General features: G+C 36.6%; 1 protein-coding gene across 6 annotated transcripts; it reads left to right on the forward strand.

Annotated features, from left to right (window-relative positions):
* Positions 1-912: 912 nt before the first annotated feature.
* LOC112287771 (vesicle-fusing ATPase) lies at positions 913-8,665 on the forward strand. 6 transcript variants are annotated; one of them, XM_090253403.1, is made up of 23 exons: positions 1,151-1,291; positions 1,492-1,622; positions 1,878-1,959; positions 2,410-2,494; positions 2,657-2,707; positions 3,013-3,180; positions 3,635-3,789; positions 3,938-4,046; positions 4,386-4,485; positions 4,623-4,678; positions 5,030-5,095; positions 5,313-5,395; positions 5,568-5,701; positions 5,801-5,876; positions 6,105-6,239; positions 6,365-6,496; positions 6,732-6,792; positions 6,975-7,034; positions 7,241-7,299; positions 7,503-7,590; positions 7,886-8,008; positions 8,153-8,221; positions 8,414-8,665. In XM_090253403.1, the coding sequence occupies exons 2-23, from the start codon at positions 1,616-1,618 to the stop codon at positions 8,564-8,566; spliced, it is 2,052 nt and encodes a 683-aa protein (XP_090109529.1). In that variant the 5' UTR covers positions 1,151-1,291; positions 1,492-1,615; the 3' UTR covers positions 8,567-8,665. The 6 variants fall into 6 exon arrangements, with proteins under 6 accessions (XP_024386919.1, XP_090109529.1, XP_024386918.1 ...); XM_024531150.2 differs by having other exon boundaries at positions 1,517-1,627; XM_090253404.1 differs by having other exon boundaries at positions 1,517-1,622.
* The last annotated feature ends 1,898 nt before the right edge of the window (positions 8,666-10,563 follow it).

The raw sequence follows: 10,563 nt of genomic DNA on the forward strand, positions 1-10,563 counted from the left end.
TCATACAAATTTTACAAATTCTACTTATATAAAAATATCTTCAATTTTATTTCTTAAAGTATTTTTTTGGTAATTTCTTTAAAATAAATTTAATTCTTGAAAGTCATGCTCTTCCAACATAGAAAATTTTACTTAATATAGGATATTATTCTTCAAATAATAAAAAATACTAATCCTTGCACAAAATGTATTTGGTGGTTGTACAAGTATTCATTGAATTTTGTTTTGCTATTGAACAAGAATTGTAATAAATAGGTCCTAAGCATGTCTCATCTATTGAAAATTTATATTTAGAGGTGTTTGGTCTTCAAGTCACTTTTTAAAATGAGATCATTTTAATTATAGAATCATTCATTATTTGTTTTTGCAAATCATTTGATGAAAAAAGTGAAGAAAATGATGATGGAGGATAGGTGTGAAAACAAAAGAAAACAACCAATTCTCGACACTAGTAAAATTATTTTGTCCAAACGACATTTTGAAGTCCATAATAGAACATGAGCTTGTGAAATTCCAAGAGTACAATGATGCTTAAGAATAAAAAAAGAAAAGAATATTCTAATGCTTTCTTAACATTCTTCTCATACAATGTAATGGATGCTTATTTTGAACAATAGTGTGTTGTTTAAGGTTAGAAAGCATTGTGTAATAAATTTGAAATCAATGGTTGAAGTAATTATTCAAGACATGTTATTTAGTGAGAAAGAAGTAAAAGGCTAAAATCCCCTAATTTCTTACAACGTCCGTGGATGAATGTTAATCCCAATTCTTGCTTGGATGAACCCCTAATAGTAAATATCATCCTCCGTCGGTCCTCCATGTTGCATTACACGGTTTTCGCGCTGCACGTTTTTTTGCTTCGTTCGTCGCCATAGCCATGCTTGTAAACCAGGTCTCGCTCTCACCGAAGCCCCGCCCCGCCCCGGCGTCCCTGGTCGATGCCGCTGCTTGGATTGAAGCAGCGTCCTTCCTTAATTCGGGCCAAGCTTGTGTGAGGATCGACTCAAGCAAAGCTCAGTTCAGATCGGTTTCCTAATCCGGGGACAATGTACATGGAGGCTAAGGACGGACGGGTGCTTCGGGTAGTCAGCACTCCCTCGCAGGATTTGGCGCTCACCAATTGCTCCTTCTGCTCGCGGGCACAGTTCGAGGATTTCCAACTGCCCCGCGCGGACTATGGCATGGTCTCCGTTAACGGCCAGCTTGTGTACAAGATTTTATATCCTTTCGCCGTTCACTTTATGGTTGTTTCGGATGTACAGCGATCTGGTGTTGGTGTTGGCGTGTTAAGGTTCTGTTCTTTTCTTTTCCGAGTTTAACCGCGTTTCTGTCTTGGCTCGGGCTGTTAGCTGCGTTGACGGATGTGTACCGGAATTTCTTTTCTGATTGTACTGCATTTGTATCGTTTTGCGACATGTCATTACTGTTTGGATATGCACTGGTGTTATTTGTTTATTTATTTTCCCTTGGTTTTCCCTCGCATTTATTTAGGGATAATTGGAGTTCTTGTTGTCAGCTCAAAAGTTGTTGAAGAACCGAAAAGATCTCCAGAAACGCTGTACTGTTAGTTAGACCACCGACTACATGCAGCATCTGCGTCAAGTTGATGCGCTGAATGCATTGTAAGGTGAAATTAAAATAGCATTGTTTTTACCTATCAGCATTCATACCTCCAACTTGTCGACGGACTTGCTGGTGGTTCATTGGGATTTGGGAGGTTTATGAATGAACGATCCGTAAGGCCAGCAGAATGCATTGTCTTGTGGCTTTAACTTTGTAGGCAGCTTGAGACCCTACTGTTCAATTTTTGAATGTATGACAATAATGTGCACATGGTACTCTTGAGCCTTGACCGAAGATTACACCGCATGATGCAGTCGAAAAAGGTTGTCTGGCTCTTAATGCTATTCAGCGGCGATGTTTAAAGGTTTCAAACAATGATGCCGTGGCTGTTGAAAGGTAGTCGTGCATCCTTCATCTCCATTTTTTGCTACGTAGTTTCTTCCTGTGGGTTTCCATCGGAATAAAATCCTTAACTTATCACTTCTGCAAGTGATAATCATGTGTTACGGTGCGCTTCTGGATACTTTCATTGTAGCGCTTGAGTGTTATGATTCTAGATTTCAGTCTTGGCATATTCAGAGTAGTGCCTTTTCAGGTGCGATATTGAGATACAGTTAAGATTCGACTTGAATGTTGGGTTTTGATAGTAAGATGATCCAAATTACCGCCTGTTACATGTGATTCCTAGATGTGTATGCTGGTCGGGACGTCCATCAACAAAATAAGTAGTTGGGAACGTTTCCTGCTCGGACTACGTAAGGGGTTGAACTCGTTGTCTTGTTTCTCCATTTTATTTTGCATGTGCTCTTTAGTTGGAAATTTATATGCTGATCTTTACATGCGCAGATACGCGCTCCCAGCATCTGGGTTTAATTTGGTGATGATTCATGTTGAGCTAGATTTCATCTCGAAGGGAAAAAAACAGGAGACGGTGTGTTGGAATCTCACTGTCAGCAAGCTTTATTGCTGTCTTTCTCCTTAATTTTCTATATGTGTCTAGCTCAAAACGCGGAGGAACTGTTGCCTTTCAAGAAACAGGTGGATGCAATTTATTTGTTAGTCGTGGCTATTAATTCTTTTGTAGGGCGTGCAGATTGATGCAGCAATCATTTCCAAAGAGCTTACAAAGCGATTCTCAGGCCAGGTATCTTCATGTTGCATCCTTGTGATTTTGAGCACAAGGTCAGAGATGTTCGGAGCATTATGGAAATGAAGACTATCTATAACCACTATCACTGTTTTCGAACAGTGCGTTAACCTTAACTTTCAGATTTGCTAATGATTACACGTATGCCCTTGATGTGCGAAGGTTTCATTATGTCCAGACGATTTGACCCTGGCTGAAATAGCATGCCTCTTTTCTATGCTTGTCACCTTCACAACCAAGTTGTGCAGAATGTGACAATGAAATGAAATCGAAATTCACTAATTTTTTGGTAATTATGATAGGTCTTGACAACCGACCAAAAGGTTTCATTTGAATACGTGGGCACCAACTTCCTCTTTACCGTAGGAACGGTGCTAGTGGATGGTCAGCTAGAAGGGGAAGGAAGCCTAGGTCTTTTGATTGATGATACCGTCTGGCAATTTGAAACTCCTGCGAATTCTGGCATCAAGGTGCATAGTTGTTATCACTTTCATTTCCTTTACAAGCTTTGCTTTGTTAATGTTCTAGTAGATTTGTTGGAATGAAGCACTTTTTCACCTTCAAAGACCTCAATTGTTGATTGAATCGCATGAGGACTCATAGTTCCATGAACCTATTGGATGCATTTGGTGAACTTTGAAATACCAACATATTTTCTTGGAGACCATTGACAGACCAGAGTAATTTCATTGAAGATTACTTGAAGAATTGACGTGAACTAAATTGCTAGAATCATTCTACACAAGTGGTGCAGACTGAAGCATCTTGTGAGGATCTGGATATAGTGGGAATCTGGGTTCTATTTTGTGATCACTTCTTATTCAGTAGACACTCTGCTGCTCGTGGCTAATTGTCACGTCTGTACTCACGAAGCTGTACTTTTAGCCCTTTTCGACTCACTTCAGTTCTGTGTATTTTATGCAGATAGTGAATCAGAAGGGGGGCCAATCAACTAATTTGTTCAAGACCAAAGAGTTCAATTTCCAAAAACTGGGTATTGGTGGGTTGGATGCTGAGTTTGGCGACATTTTCCGGCGAGCGTTTGCATCGAGAGTTTTCCCCCCTCACGTGATTTCTAAGTGAGGATATGGCATTATTTGTGGCTATTGTCTTTGAAACATAGTCTCCCTATTTGTTACTCTGCTCTTTTAATAATTTTTTAGTGCAAAAGAACGGGGTGACTTGATTTTCATTTCTAAATCGTAACCCACCTTACTAATATTTCAGGCTAGGAATACCACACGTCAAAGGTATTTTGCTTTTCGGCCCACCTGGTACAGGAAAGACTCTAATTGCGCGGCAGATTGGGAAGTTGCTGAATGGGCGTGAACCTAAGGTTCAATGCCCTTCTCCAATACCTCCCTCCATCATATATATATATATTTCGCTTTTATTTCCTTTTTTCTTTCGCTTTTCATTTAATTAAATTAAATTAAATTAAATTAATTAATTAAGTTTTGTATTGTTTATTGAATCTTTTATTTATTTATGGTTCTTCAATGTTATTCCTCAAAGATTTTTTGACAACTATTTCGCTCAGCTTTTAAGTCGTTTCAGTTGATTTTATGCAGTATCTATCTTTTTGTTCTCATTTTTTCTTACGTGTTAGGACGGGGACGGGAGCGCAGCAATGCTTATCATGTCTAATTTCATAACATTTTTTTTATCTGCACAGGTTGTCAATGGTCCAGAGGTCCTCAGTAAGTTTGTTGGAGAAACAGAGAAGAATGTACGCGACCTGTTTGCGGATGCCGAAGCTGAGCAAAAATCACGAGGTAATTCTCTTGACGTCCGTTACCTCGTGATACTACTGTGCACTAGAGGAGATTCAGTTTACAGTTTTAAGCTTTTTAAGTAGGTTCAGTTTGCCTGATTACTACTTACCAATGATTCTTCTTATGGTTTGTTTCAGGCGATGAAAGTGATCTACATATTATTATCTTTGATGAACTTGATGCCATATGCAAGGTATGAAGATTCTGTATGAACTACCATTCTTGTTATAAATTTAATGGACGAGTAAATTGAATGTCTGCAGTTAGCTGAACTCCTTAAGGTAATCGTCGAGTACATTTGTAAAATTAGCAATCAACCACCTTTTCTTTGTGAGTCTTCAAATTATTCACTGCATACGTGGCATTCAAACTACGGAATCACTAATTGATAATGCTTTTCTACTTCACTAGCATGTAAATCCAATAGTGTTATTAGAAACAGTGTTGGTATATATTTGTCAGGCAAGGGATTGAGGTTGATTTGGGGGGAAAATCTCAATGACGATTAATCTCCCCCTAATTTATTTTCTCATGCGCTTTTTAGGCTCGAGGTTCCACCCGAGATGGAACGGGTGTGCATGACAGTATTGTTAACCAGCTGCTCACAAAGGTATGCTTTGTCACGAATGTCTAATGTTGTGTTATACCGCTGCCAACCAAAAAGCTCCAATTACAGGATACAGTTACGAGTTTTTTATGTCTGAAGTACATAATGCTCATACCAAGCTAAATTGAAGTGCTCTTTTTTACCGAATAATCTTGGAATTGAATGGAGCGTCCATACACTAGTGAAGAAAATATAATTTTATGTCTTGTCATATGGACAGATTGATGGTGTTGAGAGCCTCAACAATATATTGCTAATTGGTATGACGAATAGAAAGGATCTTCTTGATGAAGCTTTGCTACGGTAAAGCATTCTTTTATCACTTTACAGTTTTCTTGATTTCATTGTGAATGTATATTATGTTTTCGTAACTTGTTTTAATTTCCCATAGATGTCATGCACTGTATCCACAATTGGGTGATGACCAGGGATGCACTGCTTGCAATCGTCCAGATAAGTAGTCTGATCTCTGCAGGCCAGGACGTATGGAGGTCCAAATCGAAATCGGATTGCCAGACGAGAACGGCCGTATTCAGATTTTGGGCATTCACTCGAACAAGATGAAGGAGAACTCTTTTTTGAGTGCTGACGTAGATTTGGAAGCACTTGGTATGCCTCTTCTTTCCTCACATAGGCGGCACAAATATTTGACTTGCGAATCCTACGAGCTTGCTGTGTGAGATCATCTAACCGTGTTTCTTTTCGCAGCGGCTAAAACCCAGAATTTCAGCGGAGCAGAACTAGAGGGTCTGGTGAAGAGTGCAACCTCTTTTGCTTTGAACAGGCAAGAATGACAAAGCCAGTTATTTTATCAAGTTCTTTTTCTGTTTTGCTGGTCTGACTTATTCAGTACGCCTTCCAGATGGTTTAATAATATTTTGAGGCTTTTAGTCCCAGTATCATTAAGTGATGGCATTGATGATTCTATTAATGTAAAATACATTTTACAGTAAAGTATCATCGTCCCTTTGTTTTGGACTTACAGTTTCTTCGCTTCTTGTTAAATCATCAGGCAAGTGAATTTTGCCGATCTTTACAAACAACTTGACGAGGACAATATCAAAGTGACGATGGATGATTTCTTAAAGGCTCTTGATGAAGTGAAGCCTGCATTTGGTGCAGCCATCAATACTCTAGAGTTGTGCAGGTACTAGCACATACAGTTTATGAGTGGAAGTCACTTATTTTAGTTGAACCTGTCAAAAACTTGGGTCTTTAACCGTCTTACTTTATGCTTCCCTGACTTTCATCAACTGATTGATGATTTGGCAGACCGGGGGGCATGCTACCCTGTGGGGAAGCCTTTGATAAGAACTTAAAAACAGCAAAAACGCTTGTGGAGCAAGTTAAAAAGAGCGATCGTACACCTCTTATGACATGTCTTTTTGAAGGCCCTTCTAGCACGTATTTGATCATTAAACCTTCAGATTTCGATGATGATATGCTCCGGAAGTCATGAGAAAGTTTGTTGTCTATTTGTTGGACATACAACACATTTTCAGGTTGAAAATAGGAGGGGTTAAAGTATGACCTATGATTTTACAATGATTCGATTATGTTGTGTTGTACATGGTATATGAGTATTTTTTCAGTACTTTATACCACTTTCTCTGCAAAAATATTATCCGATTGTGTGCAGCGGGAAAACAGCGCTTGCGGCATCCATCGCTATCGAAAGTGGGTTTCCTTTCATAAAAATTGTAAGCTTCATGCCTTGATGATATTTACAATCATCGGTTTCGCGTTTTGAAGTACTGCAAGTAGCTCCTTCCCTTTGAATAAGTTGCCAATGTTGTGGTGAAAAAATATGTTAAAGATTTCACTTCTTTACACAAGTGCTGGCTGCGAATTTTCTCTAGCTGACAACAGACACTTGTTCCAGGTATCCGCAGAGAACCTGATTGGCTTGCAAGAGCCCACTAAAGTTTCTATGATTGCCAAGGTACGTAGCTTGTTATTCTTGGTAGTCCAAGACTGTAGTGTTTGGAGCAGCTACAAGGGTTTAGAGCTTCGCAAGTAACTTCATGAATTTAGGGATGAATTTCTGCTAATATTCCCGCTGATAACGGAAGTTTTTTGTTGTCTGTTGCTGAATCTGCATTACCCTTTGCATACACGTAATTGAGAATGATTGAAATGGCATTGCAGGTTTTTGAGGATGCCTATAAGTCTCCCTTGAGTATCATTATTCTAGATGACATTGAAAGGTAAGAGCATTGGATTGATGACGTAGAAGACATTCGTTCCGATGAATGGTGGATCTTGTTATTGTTGTTCTATAAATACTGCAAGTTTAAAGGAGTGGCATATTTCTGATCATCTCTTCAACAGAGGAAGGAATTCGTGCATTAGTACGTACAACGCTCCGGAAATCAATCTGTATAACGAATGGTATCTTACTCCTCTGCAGGTTAATAGAGTATGTCAGAATCGGGCCCCGCTTCTCTAACCTCATTCTGCAGACGCTTCTCGTTCTTGTGAAGAAGAACCCTCCTAAAGTAAGTGTCTAACACAGTGGGCGTCAAGTTTAGTGATAAACGATTAAGCTGGCAACTGAATGTTGTGCAGACGTTGTCTTCATGCACGATTGACTTGAGGATGCTTAAGCAATTAAATGTTAACTATTGATACTAACATGTCGGCTGCAGAGGACATCCTCTGCTTTTCATCCACCTTTATGAGCTCTTAGTCGATGTCAATCTCCATTTCTTATGGCACGTAATGTTAAATATCTATCTTGTGGAGAACATGGTGAAAACCGCTCTCTAATCAAGCCACGGTTTTGTTTCGCAGGGCAAAAAGCTTCTAGTGATTGGCACAACCAGTGAGAAGGATATTCTTGAATCAATGCGCTTGGTGGAATCTTTCAACATACATATGGAGGTCCCTTCGTTGAAACCAAGCGGCATGAAGGAGGTAAACTAGGGCCTTTTTTAAATGAACCACTGTGTTTATAGATATTCCTTCTGATAGTTTCAATCAGATAAACCGGGTGTCTGCTGTATTAAACGTGGGTTCTGCACGAGCAACGTATTCAACTTGTTTGCTCCTATTTTGCAGGTTTTGTTAGCTCTAAATTTCTTTGCTCCCACTGACATTGACGCTGCTTTGTCAGCTCTTGGTCAAGAGGTTTGTACTCCCTAATTCAGCTCCATGCTTTTCTTGTTAAAAGGTTATTGTGTAATTCAACGTGATAGTACCAGCATTTCAGGCCTTCTTGGAACTGTTTTGCAATGCTATGTAAGTTTTTGAGCTAGTTTGTTGTGTCTTCGTTCTAACCAAAGTTTTATCGTTTTTTGACGTTGTTGTGATGGTTCCCAGATGCCCATCAAGAGATTGTTGATGTTGATTGAAATGGCGGCACAAGGCAAGGAGGGTGAGGATGCAATCGCTATACTCAAGGGACATAAAAAAATTGACATCCACTACTTTTACGACTGCCTGAATGATATCGAATCTTCTAAAAGTTTCTAGAAGACCTGTAACGAGAAATTGACTCTTCCTGACCTTTTTTTGGCGGGAGAAATGTTAATGTTTTATTGAACACAGCAAATAGATTTTTTTTCTCTCTTTTTTTTTTTTTTTTTTTTTTTTTTTTGTTGTTTACTCATGCCCTTCTCAATTTCTGTGTCTTTCGCTGTGATACATTAGGAAACACATTGCTGCTACTTACAGGCTCTCTTATTATTTATTGCTAAGAAGGTGCAATTAGTGAAGATGACATTTTGGTGATTCGTTTTTAATCTTGCAAATATTGGTGTGGACATTGGTGAGGATTGTGTGATGAAACTAATCCACGTTCAGAGCCACGGAGAAAAAACACGGTAGCAGCTCAACGATGAAGGAGAATCGCCAGTTTGGGCAGCAAAGGAAGACCCCTCACATAGTTCAATTGATTGTACCCGTTTCTCTCGAGAGCCCTAAGAACTCATCTGGATAATTTATGCGCAGTGAGAAAAGTAGATTTTAAGCGAGGGTCGAATTTCTGCTAACCGAGATGATTAGATATTTATTCACACATAAGCTAGGTTTTTTAATTATCCTTGAAATTTATCCTTGGCATAATTTATTGATTAAACTCTAAATAATACTAACTTGGAGCTCTTTGGCCATCAATAAAAACAATATTAAGAAACCCAATTAGGTAGGTTATATGATGGTTTTAATTATTAATAAATGCTAAGTTTCTAAAAGAAAATTCTACATCTTTTAAAAAAAAAAAACTCTATGTGGTACAAAGATTCAACTCACCAATGCATATATTAGCATGAGATAAAATATCACGATTCTTGATGTATTGTTGATTTGTTTGCATTGTAAATAATATTTTTATAGATCTTTTTAATCAATGAGCATACCAAGCTATGCATAGAAACTCCATAAAAGAAAACAAATTGTATTTTTGATTTTTTCAATTTGGATGGATTCTCTTCTTTTACCCTTATAAAGTAGATATTGTACAAAGTCTTTGTGTTTATCTATTTCTATATCCTAAACTTAGAATGTTCTTATGCTGATTATAAAGTGCATTTAATTTAATAATAGACCATAAGTAAGAGAGCTTTAAGCTCACAATGATGGTTTAAGCTTTTATTTAATGATGATTGATAATATTTGATGGCAATTCTTGACTAATACAAAAATTTGTCTATTAAATTCTTATTAATATTGGTAATATTGTGTGGCAAATTGTCCATAGCCTTAAAAGTTGCCTTATCATTTATTAATGCTCTATTTTAATTTAAGTAATCTTTTAAATATAGATTCTTTTGTAAAGCACTAATTTTTTGTATTATTAGAATAAAAGTAAAAACTGAAAAGTAAAAAAAATTATTTTCATATTTGAAAGTAGTGAAGTTACAATCCTAAAAAAACAAACATTATAGAAATTTGAGTCTTTTTTCTAAAAAAATACTAAGAAAAGTATATAGAGGAATAATTTTATATAAATTTAGGTTTATCATATATATATATATATATATATATATATATATATATATTGTAATATATTTTAGCAATAATAGTTGTATTTTATTCTTTGTATATTTTTATTGATTAAATAAATGATATAAAAAATTATCTATATTTTTATAAGATTATAAGAAATATGATTTATAAATATATATTTTTTTATAAATATAAATAATTAGAAAATATGTCATTTAAGCAAAGTAGATTTAAAAAATATTTTAGATTTATTTTTCATTGTATTAAAAGTATATTTGAATATCTAATAATACTTTAGAAATCACAAATTAATGTTTAAATGCAACGATACATCTTTATAAGCATCATTGACAAACTAAGTCTTTCCTCATAAAAAACACCTTTGTTTATAATATAAAATAGTATAAGTAAAGTCAACTAGTATTATTTTTGTTAGATTAATTCACTTTATTTTATATTTTCTTTGGTCATAACAAAATATATGGTCATAGAAAATTGCATTGTTTTTGCTTTTTATTTTATTG

Source organism: Physcomitrium patens, chromosome 10 (assembly GCF_059467195.1).
Source record: "Physcomitrium patens ecotype Gransden chromosome 10, ASM5946719v1, whole genome shotgun sequence".
In the NCBI taxonomy this organism is placed as follows: Eukaryota; Viridiplantae; Streptophyta; class Bryopsida; order Funariales; family Funariaceae; genus Physcomitrium; species Physcomitrium patens.